The sequence below is a fragment of the Caretta caretta genome, chromosome 4 (genome assembly GCF_965140235.1).
Source record: "Caretta caretta isolate rCarCar2 chromosome 4, rCarCar1.hap1, whole genome shotgun sequence".
Lineage (NCBI taxonomy): Eukaryota > Metazoa > Chordata > Testudines > Cheloniidae > Caretta > Caretta caretta.
The window spans coordinates 119442529-119454610 of NC_134209.1; the positions used below are offsets into that span (position 1 = coordinate 119442529).

The window sequence follows — 12082 nt, forward strand, 5'->3', positions numbered from 1 at the left end:
CCTCCTAGAGGTGCGGGCTCCCGAGAGCCAAGGTATGGGACAGGGCAGCCACACACAGCGGCTGCCTACTCCCTAGATAGTCTAGCACCGGTCCCTGCACTGGGGTGGAGCCCAGGGCTCCATGTCCTGGGCCGGGCGTGGGAGAGGGGTAGATGCTTTTGTGCAGCAGCGTTGGCACCAAGGGCCCCCGGGCAGCCATGAATGGGGCCCTCAGGGAGCTCCAGGCAGCCCAACACGGAGCTCCCAGAACCATCCCAGGGATCCAGCGGGACCGCGAGCTCGCCGCCCGCCCCGCTCTGGGACCCAGCAGCAGGTTGCAGAGGGAGGTGCCCGCGCAGGCTAGGCTGGGGGTGCCACGGTCCCGCTCCGTGGCTGGCTGGCGCGTCCGCCCTTGCGCCTCCCTCTAAGGTGAGCGGGCTGGCTCCGGCGCGGCTGCGGCTCGGCTCCGGCACACAGGCGCACGGCGGAGCCTACCCGGCGCGGCCGCTCGCTCTCTGCGCTGGCTGGGGGAACACCGTGTCGCCTTTTTCTTCTCCAGCCCCGACGAGACTTTAGGCGAGCCCACCCCTCTCGGCATGAATGCGAGGAGAGTGGAGAGCATCTCGGCGCAGCTGGAGGAGGCCAGCTCTCCAGGCGGTAGGACTGGGGAGCATGTTGGGCTTTGATTCGTGTTAAGCAGAAACCTTGCAACTTGTCGAGGGACCCCCCTCTTTGCCGCTTGGCATGAGAGGAATAAACCTGCGCTGGCTTGAGAGAGGGAGGCGATTAATGCATGAGATCCGGGTCAGAGAAATGTTCAATGCCTAGGAAAGTCTATCCTAAGGTGTCCACTGGGAACCTTGCTGGTGCTCTTGCCTTTCCTGAAATTAATGGAGGCTAGATATGAAACTGCCAAATGCAACCTGCACACGTTCTTTCCGATCGCTAACTCTCACATGACGTTATTTTGATCAGTCACACTTGTACTTCCCTGCGTGTGTTATGTCCGAGTAAAAAACAAAACTATCTAGCTGGAGACAGTGACACTCTTTATAACAGAAACACTAGCTGGCCGATCGCTTCTTGTTTTTCTTGTGTTTTGCAGTTCAGCATATTCCAAAGAAACTGCATGGAGTAATTTGCGTTTTAGAAAAGAAACCAGGGCGTAAGGGTTACGGTTTACACCCACCGTACGCAGGAAACTGATTTTATTTAGATATGATGGATAGAGAGAATGTATTTTTATTTAAATTGCTGGTATTATGGATGATGCCCACTTCTTAACAGCCTGCTGGCTATGGAGAGAAGTGAGAATTCATGTAGAACTCTTGCAAAATAACATTCCCTGATCCTTTTGACATGTATTTGTCAAGGAAAGAGGCAAATGTGTTAATATTTCCTGCTGTATTCTTAGACTCCTGCTTGCAAACTGCTTGGTGCCAAGCATAGAAGAGCATTGGCCTTGAAGTGAGGTTACATAAAGAAGGGCAGCAGAGTCCTAGCCTCTTCCTGCTGCTTCAAAGTAGTCTTCTAAGCAAAAGTCTCTGAGCCACGTGCACTCTATAGGATTGTACCCACCATCCACTCACTGGCCTAGTCCCCAGGCCATGTTCTGCTTTCATCTACTTTTCTCCCGTTCAAAAATCAGGGCTTGCAGTTTTACAGACAGGATATTAGGGCACTTGAACTTTATAAAGGAATCTTGATCAGTGTGTGTGTGTGTGTGTGTGTGTAATCCTGGTTTTTAGGCTATATTGTTAAACTGTACATTTGTATTGTATGACAGAAAAAATAAGCTGTGCTTAAAAACAAAGGGTCTTTTTAGTCTGAGAAGTAACTCTGTAGAAGTGATGCTGTGATACTCTATTTCTTGTAAGCTGTGGAAACTTGGCCTGTTAACCACTGAGACACAAGTAAAGACTTTTTCCTGTAAGCATTAGTCTCTACTTGGAATCTAAAAATCAAGTTGGTTTCTTTCTTTCTTTCTCATATTATCTCCTGTAGTAAATATTCTACATGCCACATGATTCCCTCAGTTACACCTGTGAAATCCCCATTCAAGGCTCATAGGGTTAAACAGGTGGAACTAAGGTCATAATTTGGAGGCAGTGGGGTTTCACAGCTGTTACTGAGGCATAATTTGGCCTATGGATTGTTACTAGAAGTGATGTGTAAGAAGGGGTGAATGCAGGTAGAGTTTTCAGAGTTAGCATTAAGGGGAAAATGTTTGCATGTAAACTGAGGAAATAATAAACATGAAATGACTAGATGCTGTTTTTACAAAAATACTTTTTTTAGTTGAACCTGCACTTTAAAATTTTAACATGTATGTTCAGCAGAATTACTCTTTTGGTTCACTTGACATGAATCCTGCTTGCTCATAGAATTTTTAATGGGTATCTCTTTAAGATACATGGTTGACATGGATAAAATTAGTAAACTGCATTTTCACTACTTAATTACAAAAAGAAAAGTGTGAATTTTTACAAAAATATAAGGCACTCAGTGTACACTATTTTGCCAGGAAATCTTAGAGAGAAAAAAGTTGTTGATCACATCTACTTTATTGTAATTACAAGGCTCAAAATAAATGGTTCCTTTTTATATAGTACTATTGTACCTTGGCTCACTGCTCATAATAATTAAGGTGATTTTTCTTGCCCCTGATTGTGCAAATATTACACATGTGTATTACTGTACTCAGCTGGACTTCACTGGGACTATTTATGAGTAAAGTAATGCATGTGTATCAGTCTCTGCTGGATTTTGGTCTTTACCTTTAAAACTCAAAATATCGTAGTTACCAAAGATAAAGCATAGCGTGATATTTGTACTTACAATATTAGGATTTAATGTTGTTTAGAGTAGAATCTTGTAAAACTATTTTGGATAAATATTGTTCAGCATTGCTAAGGGTCTTACAACTTCACCATTTAAAGGGGCAGTGTCCAATCAATTTAGGCCCTTTTTGTAAAACTTCGTTTACCACAAACCGTTTTCAAGAGTTGTTTCCATGATTTCTTTTTTCAAGTTCCAGTGAAAACAGCTTTTTAAATGTAAGTATATTTGTACTGCAGTGTCTGTACCATGAACACTTCAGCATTTTGCTACTAGGGCATGAGAATCAGAAACTGAAACTGTCCACAAAAGTGCTACTGTTCCTCTGCATCACTTTCTAAGCTGAATATAATGTGAAAAGTAAACAAACTGCATTAATGATAAGTCTGTTAGGTTTTAAACTGTTTTAGTGATGTTAACAACAGAGATAAGGACATCTATGTTATGTTTTTCAAACTGACAGTGCCTTTCCATATTTTATTTGGTGGGAAGTTACCATGTTGAATCTTAAAGGCCACATTTTACAACAGATTGCCTACAATGGGAGCAACACTGATTGCTAATGCAGTCAGGAAATGCCCTCACTCCTAGAGATTGATACAGATTAAGATTGAGCCATATTGGTAGGGCAGTGTCCATTCCTGTGTTACAGATGTTCTACTGATGAATAGGTTACACTGGTTGTAGCGTTGGAATTCTGGTGTTTTCACGAACAAAACCTTTACAAAATCCATGTGTCTCTTATATAAGATTTTTTTTTAAAAAAAGCTAAATGGAGAGAGAGGACTATGGTTTCTTTTGCAGTTCTCTCTCTCCACCCCAAAATCTATTTTACAATTCAAGAAAGCAGCTATTATGCATATTTAAATATATAGTAGATTCCACAAGAAATATTATGAAGATGTATTTACACGACTTTAAAATTTGGTTAAGGGATCATCTTGTCTGTTTTTTGCTCCCCTCCACGCTTATGGGAGATTCTTGTGCAGTAGTGCTAAGTAAGTAGTATTAACACTTTTTCCATCAAGACCTGATTTCAGCACCTGAAGGCATCTCTGGACAAAGACATTAGAAGAAATTTAAATGAGAGACAGGCAGAGAAAGGGGAAGGAGAAGCTACATGGGGAGAAAGATGAAAAGAGACTTCCTAGGAAAGAAGGAAAGACAGTTGCAGAGAAAGGAGAGAAGAAGGTAAAGGAGGCCTTCGCAAAGCCCTTCAACTAATACCATAAGTACAAGACGTATTGAAAAAGATAGGGACCCAGTTTGGTAGTGCTGGAGCAGGGAGCTGTAAATTACACCCACTGATGCCAGTCCATTCCCCTTGTATCCCAGACTGGATTCACCCCCTGTGGAGGGCAGGCAGTGATGCTGTCAGAATCTTCCATTGATCTTCCCAACAGGGTGGCTGCTAGAGTTTGTTCTGGGCTCTAGGAATTCTGCAGTGGGGAGGAACTGAACCAATTTCTCCCAGGAATCCTTGGTCAGTCTTTCTGCTCCAATTCTCCCACTTTTTTGGGTGCGCAAGACCTCCTTCCAGGATAAGGAAGATTGTGGCTATTTTGTGCTGCTGCAGTGTTGTTCCAGTGGACTTTTACCTTTGGGGTCTTCTGCCATGTTAACCTGAGCCTGGAGGAAATCTAGCCCTTTGTGTAGTGGTTTTTATGCTCCCTTTATGGGCACTGAATTGACTTAAATATGCTATTTCCAAGCTGTGCACATTCCTGCAGACATTATGAATACACAAGCAAAGGAACAAATGAAATGGACTCATGACCTGAAATGTGAGGGAGGAAAATCAGTATTTTAAATGGAAAAGTATGCAATCTACAAGGGAAAGTGACATAACATTTAAGGGAGAATGGCAAACAATGTAAAATAATATATAATACTGAACTTGTCTCCTTTTGCTACTGTATAGCAGATATTTCAAAAGCGGGCGATGTTGTACACAATCCTGTGTTCGGTAAACACCTCGAACTCCAGTTGACTTCATGAAGATTTGGCATTCCTTGTGCACCCAAAAAATCAGGCTCCAAAAACACTGCAGTAACTAGATATTCCATTGAAGAGAAGATGTTTAGTCTTTAGTTTGAATATCCTTTTGTTGGCATAGGTCATAATCTCATGTCTAAGTAACTAACTACTTTTGGATTAATTATGTGCAAAATTCTGTAGAGATCCTCACTTCACAATATACTGTTAAAGTATCTTGGCTTCCCTCTGAAGAGCAATTTTACAGAGTTTGTTTCCTGTCTATTTTGCATTGTTGAGCAGTTACTATGCAAGCTAAGGGTATTGATGAATAAGCAAATATACTTGAAGTGTCTCCAGACATACAAGGTTTGATGCAGTTACTCCTTTCCCAGAGTTTATTCAACTGTTGTAAAATATATTGAGGCAGATCATGTCTATCAGTTAATGCAGCTATAAAAAGACAAAATTGCACACATCATGGAAAGCTTTTATATTTGAATCAGATGTACACTTAAGATTGTCTTTTGGTTAGAGCTGAATATTTGATGTGTACAACATTTAGCTGTATTTTATCCAGTCTCAGCCATTCTCTTTACCATTATGATTTATGCTTTGTGTTTGGTGCATGACAAAGAGAGCCACTAAAAATACCATGAAGGCTGGTGATTTTGTTTAATTTCATGGATGTGCATATTCTTGTCATGCTGCCCCCTCCCTTTCTGCTTGTCTCCTCTTTCTTGTGAGCACAAAGTGTATTGAAATACATTGTAGAAAGATCTTGCTCTCCAAATCATTCAGATTGAGGTTTTCCTCTCTTTCACCATCCTCACTTCATACAGAATGGAACAGGCAATAGGGACAGCTATGAGCACAAAGCATGTGTCTGCTTCGGGATCTGCATCAAATGCAAACTCTGCAACTCCCAGGCTCGTCCTGGGTCCCTTTCTATGAATAGGACTCAAGTGGGAGGAACCACTTATTGCTATACCTTCTTAACCCACCTCCAGCAATAGCACTGAAAGGGAAAGCCCTAACTTCTTCTTTTTCACCACCAAACACTCCCATCTTGCAGCAGGGATCTCCACAAATAGCAAATTGATGTTGGCAGGCAGGTAGATTACATGGATGCTGTGACCTGGATCTGGAGTTGTTACCACATAATAATGGACCCTGCAGTAACGGTAGTAAATATTTTTAGTGGTAACTCACTGTATGTTTTTTTTACACCACAACTGCAGTAAAACTCTATTCCTTGGATTTACTGTTGGTGGGTTTCCTTACAGAATAATGTTTCCTCTGCCCCTTCCAAAATGGCTCAATTGCTCACAAGGAAACAATCAACAAAGAGGTGGGCGCAAAACTCTCTGCTTGTCTGAAGAAATAGTTTTCATAAGCAGCACTGTTCATTTAATATTTGGTATTAGTAGTGGCTTCTGCTTTTACTTGACATGAATGAAAAATGGCGCACAAGGTTGTGAAGCGGGCTAAAAGTCAACTGTATTTTAATAACAGCTACAGTCAATACAGCACTCTTATTTATTGGCATGCATTCTGACTGATAGACATGGCGCTCACTCTGGGGAGGCAAGGAGAACATCTGTGAGGCACCTCATCCTTTTCAGTGGGGCAGGATCTGTCTCTGTTTCAAAGCTGTGCAGTAGGAGGTAGGCCTGGCTAAAAACTTGCGTGGGCACCAAGTCGCCACAGAATTTGACCTGTGATTTAGCTGGCTACTCTGTACGGTGCTACCAGGAGGTCTGATGGTCTGCATATGTTTTTGTTTTTGTTCTAGCCATCCCTGCAGAATCCTACCCTAACTAGCAGGATCTCTGCTTGCCACTGCTGTGCTCACTAGGGCCAAATTTGGCCCATAGTCTATAGAGTTGGGCAGTGATGAGCTGCCAAAATCTTAACAACCGGTTCCCTCCTCACCCCACGAGGGGGTCGTGGCCCATCCAACCCCCCACATTCTTTGATCTCCCCCCGACCCCCGCCCCATCCACCCCCCTCCCCTGTCTGCCCTGGAACCAGGTAGGAGGTCTCGTAGGCCACCGTAGTGGGTGCCCACCCCGCCCCTAAGAGACAGAGGGACCTGCTGGGGGGTGAGGTGGGGAGTCCCAGCGGGGCTTACCTGGGGCTGCTCCCGGGAAGCTTCCGGCAGGTCCCTCTGGCTCCTAGGGGCAGGGTAGCGAAGCTAGGGGGGGAACAGAGGGAGCAACCAACTCCGTGGGTGCTCCGGGGCTGGAGCACACAAGGGGAAAATTTGGTGGGTGTAGAGCACCCACCGGCAGCTCCCCGCCCGGACCCAGCTCACCTCATCTCCGCCTCCGCCTCCTCCCCTGAACGCACCACCCCACTCTGCTTCTCCGCCCCCCGGCTTCCCGCGAATCAGCTGTTCACGCGGGAAGCCGGGGAGGGCTGAGAAGCAAGCAGCGGCTTCACACTCAGGTCCAGGGAGGACGAGGTGAGCTCGGGCCAGAAGCGATTCCCCTGCATGTCCCCCAGGTTACTTGCTGCAGCATGGGTGGCCCTCCTCGTGCTCCCCCGCCTCAGCTTGCCTCCTCTCCGCCTCCCTGGGCCTGAGCGCAAAGCCGCCGCCTGCTTCTCAGCTGTCCCAGGCTTCCCGCACAAACAGCTGATTCGCAGGAAGTCGGGGGGGGGGGGGGAGAGAAGCAGAGCGGGGCAGGGCGTTCAGGGGAGGAGGCGGAGCTGGGGCGGGGAGCTGCTGGTGGGTGCTCTGCACCCACCAAATTTTCCCTGTAGGTGCTCCAGCCCTGGAGTAAGATCCCCACAGACCAGGACACACCAACTCAAAGTGGCACCAGACCCTGCCAGAACAAAGGATGCAAAATCTGCAGACACATGTCCTCTACTACAATGATAAACACCCCCCACAATACACCTTTTCAGTACTACAATGATAAACACCCCCCACAATACACCTTTTCAGGTCCTACACATGCCTATCACAACATGTGGTGTACCTCATCCAGTACACCAAATGCCCCAATAACAATTATGTGGATGAAACTAGACAATCACTATGCACTCCAATGAACTCACACAAGCAAATGATTAAAGACAAAAACACATCTACCCTTTTCCCCAAAGTGATCACTCTATGTCTGACCCCTGTCCTCATCCTCAAAGGAAACCTGCATAACACTTTCAAAAGATAAGCCTGGAAGCTTACATTCAAAACTCTTCTAGATTACTAAAAATCATGGATTGAATAGAGAATGGATTTGTGCCTTATTACAGCAATCTGTAACCTGCTCTGTGTCCTAAAACTGCAGAGATATTAATGGCCTGCTCTACCTCAAACAGTCTCTTAAAACATGTGCTAGCTACTTATGCTGAAAAATCTGCTCCACCTTGCATGCAGCTGTGACACATGCAGTATCTTTCCCAGACCTGAAGAACTGTGTGTGGCTCAAAAGCTTGTCTCTCACCAACAGAAGTTGGTCCAATAAAATATATTGCCTCACCCACCTTGTCTCTGTAGGATTGGAGTCATTTGACTTCAGTGAGACTACTTGTGTGACTGTAGGCTTGTCTACACATCAAAATGAGGGTGACTTAAGCTAGGTCAACCTACGGTCACCACAGCAATTAAATTGGCTGTTTGGTGTCCGCACTGACTGTAGTGGGTCATTGTGGTGCAAGGCTGACCACACAGGGCTCACAGCTGGAGCCCCCAGCCCTGGGGCTGACAGCTGGAGCAGAAATGTGAAATAATAGCAGCTGTGAAACTGGTAGGCTCCCTGCTGTGAAATGGAGCCCCAGGCTGGTGGGCTGACAGCTCAGGCTGTCAGCCCCAGGGTGGGGAGCTCCTGCAGTGAGCCTCACATGGAGCTAACAGCCAACAGGTGATGTAAGTAACAGTCTCTACAGACACTGCATCGCCCTAACGACATTGACCTAAGCGCTATGCCTCTCAGGGAGGTGGATCTTAACGTCGACTTAACTCTGTAGCACAGACCAGGCCTAAGCATTTGGAGGCTTGGTTGCCCGTTGCTCAGATTGTTAGAATTATGGTCCAGCATGTGGATTTTTAGTAACCTTTGTTCACAGGAGATGTGTTTTTATAATACATAGGCCCAAGGTAAAAAGGTCAGGAAAACCAAGGTTTAAAAGAGACTAGAATTAATAACATGTGGGAGAAATGAGGGACTGAAACAAAAAGCATAAGGTTGAGGACTTGAAAGAGTGACATTTAGAGTTTGAGTTCAGTTGGATCAGTTGACAGTTTGTGTTTTTCAACAAACTATCTTTTTAATTTCATTTTTTTCTTGGCTTCTATACCAGCTAGTTTAAGTGAGCTCATAGGCGTAATTGTAATGGGCACTTATTTCAAATGTGCTGCATTGCAATTATTTTTAATTAATACTATCACTTTTTATCTTTCAGTTAAGCCTGGCAAAGTCCATTATAGACCATTAGTAAAAAGTGAAAGAAAAACAGTGTCCATTAAATCAAAAGAATGTAAATGTAGACTGTATATATTCTTACAATAATCACTATTTTGTATTTTTAGGACTCCCTGTTTATTTTCCCAGAGGATTTTTATGGGTCTCCATATTTTCCCTGTATGTTTTATGCATGTTTAAGGGATATAATCCCCAACACTGCTATCAGAATTCTGAAGTGAATTTCTTTTTGCTGTTTTGCACTCATATTTCACTTGCAATCTAGAGTTTCTTTAGAGATGCTTTTCACAGTCATGACCCCCCTTATATATGCCTATAATTAACGGTACGGCTGCATAGCATCAATATGAAAGAAATGGTTGTATGTCCATCGAGAAGAATGAGCTATCAGCTGAAAGAGGTTGTCATGCATAATATGGCAGCTAAGGTTAAGATTTGCCCTGTAAAGAAATATTCTTTCTTGTTTAAAAGTTAGCATTGTTTTCACTATTCTCATTTTATACGGAAATAAAACAAACCATAGGCCAGATCCTCAACTGGTTAAATTAGCATAGCTCCATTAAGGCCAATGGAAGTCTGGCCTGGTAAAACACATTACAATAATAATTGTAATTTAATAATTACATAATTAATTTAATGTAATTTAATAATAATTATTAAATAGTATGACGTGATAAGGTGCAATGATAAAATAGTATGACGTGATAAGGTGCTTTGTGAGACAAGATGACCAGCTGGTCACCTTATCTGTTTCACATGATAACTATGTAAAGGAGGATGTTGCTGCTAATATTAAATTTAGTGGTAGAAAAACCAAAATCTTTTATTTTGTTAAATATTTTTCTTGTTGTTCAATCTCCTCACCATAAGCTCTCAAGCGAAGGTAATTGTGTCTATTATCAAGAGTCATGAATTTTTTATTGACCAATCAAATCCTTAGTTGCTAACAAAAGTAAACTTGCATTTACTGAACTGAACAAAGGTATCTAGGGATTCTTTGAAAATACAACAGGGGTACTAAAGCTCCATGGGTTTTATTATGCACTGCTATACATCTTGTGAAGACATTTACTCCTGTGCAAAGTAAGAGCAAACAGTGTAAAATACTACCAAGCAGAATTGTTCTTCATTATGGGAAGTTGTGAAATCATGAAGTTTTCAAGGTTTATTTCCTTATTCAACCTAAGGGACTAAACCTGCAACACTTACTTGAATCAAGTACAGTCCCACAGGCATCAATGAGACAAGGACGAGTGAATAAGGGTTGTAGGATTTGGTCCTACTATTTGTAAGAAGTAAGAAAGTACACTAAAGTTAGGACTGATACGTGATGGGTGTGAAGGCTAGGTACTGTATATTATTACTAGATACACAAATTTATAACTGGTTTCAGAGTAACAGCCGTGTTAGTCTGTATTCGCAAAAAGAAAAGGAGTACTTGTGGCACCTTAGAGACTAACCAATTTATTTGAGCATAAGCTTTCGTGAGCTACAGCTCACTTCGTTGGATGCATACTGTGGAAAGTGTAGAAGATCTTTTTACACAAACAACGCATAAAAAATACCTCCCCCCACCCCACTCTCCTGCTGGTAATAGCTTATCTAAAGTGATCACTCTCCTTATAATGTGTATGATAATCAAGGTGGGCCATTTCCAGCACAAATCCAGGGTGTAACAAGAACCGGGAGGGGGGGGGGAGGAAAAAGCAAGGGGAAATAGGTTACCTTGCATAATGACTTAGGCTTGAATAGAGACTGGGAGTGGCTAAGTCATTATGCAAGGTAACCTATTTCCCCTTGCTTTTTCCTCCCCTCCCCCCCTCCCGGTTCTTGTTACACCCTGGATTTGTGCTGGAAATGGCCCACCTTGATTATCATACACATTATAAGGAGAGTGATCACTTTAGATAAGCTATTACCAGCAGGAGAGTGGGGTGGGGGGAGGTATTTTTTATGCGTTGTTTGTGTAAAAAGATCTTCTACACTTTCCACAGTATGCATCCAACGAAGTGAGCTGTAGCTCACGAAAGCTTATGCTCAAATAAATTGGTTAGTCTCTAAGGTGCCACAAGTACTCCTTTTCTTTTTAAGTTTATAACTGCAGCTTTTGTATATTGTCATGCTTTCTTGTCTGCATTGACACACGGGGCCAGATTCTTGCATGCATCCATTTTGTGCTCAGTGCAGTAGACAGAGAAGACAGATAACTTGCACCTGCACTGGACAGTCTTCCACACCCTAACCAGGGGTGCAGGGCATAGTAATCAGAATGTTCCCCTAATGTGCACCAGCAGGCTACTGTTTCATAGACCTGGATCCAAAAGATACTTAGATGCTGCAATGCTGAATGTTGCAACACCTAATTTTTAGGTGCCTAGGAAATCACTGGAACAATAGCGGGATCAACAAAGCCCAAGTTAAGTGCTTGGGTTTCCTATACAATGAATGGGGAGACAGGCTCAGAACAGGAAGGATCCGCAAAAGCCAGCATACACCCCTTTTGTTCGCATCTCCAATGGGAAACTCCTCTTTTGGAGTCGGGTGGTTTAGATGCCTAAGTCAGCTCTTGTGAGAATGAGTTCAGCGCCTGCTTCATTCCACACAAAACAGCTGGAGGAGGAGAAGATGGTGCTGGTGCCCAGCTTATGCCTTTTAGCCCAGTGATTAGAGCATTGGCTTGGGATGTGGAACACCTGGGTGCAGTTGCCCCCTCTGGCTTGTGGGGAGAGAATTTGAATAGGGGTCTCCCATCTCTCAGTAGCGTGCTCTAACCACAGCGCTACTGAACATATTGAGGTGGGGCTCCCTCACTCTCCTCTTGAAACTGTTCCACTTTCAATAATTGAGTCACTGGAATA

The 12082-nt window shown here is 43.7% G+C and overlaps 1 protein-coding gene across 2 annotated transcripts in view; it reads left to right on the top strand.

The window, feature by feature from the left end:
* The first annotated feature begins 253 nt into the window (after positions 1 to 253).
* KCNIP4 (potassium voltage-gated channel interacting protein 4) overlaps positions 254 to 12082 on the top strand; it is an 864390-nt gene continuing 852561 nt past the window's right edge. Inside the window, exon 1 of one of the 2 annotated variants that reach the window (XM_048848725.2) lies at positions 254 to 636. In XM_048848725.2, the coding sequence (XP_048704682.1) occupies positions 576 to 636 (61 nt within the window). In that variant the 5' untranslated portion in view covers positions 254 to 575. The remainder of the gene's footprint in view (positions 637 to 12082) is intronic. The other variant, XM_075128005.1, reaches the window with a different exon arrangement.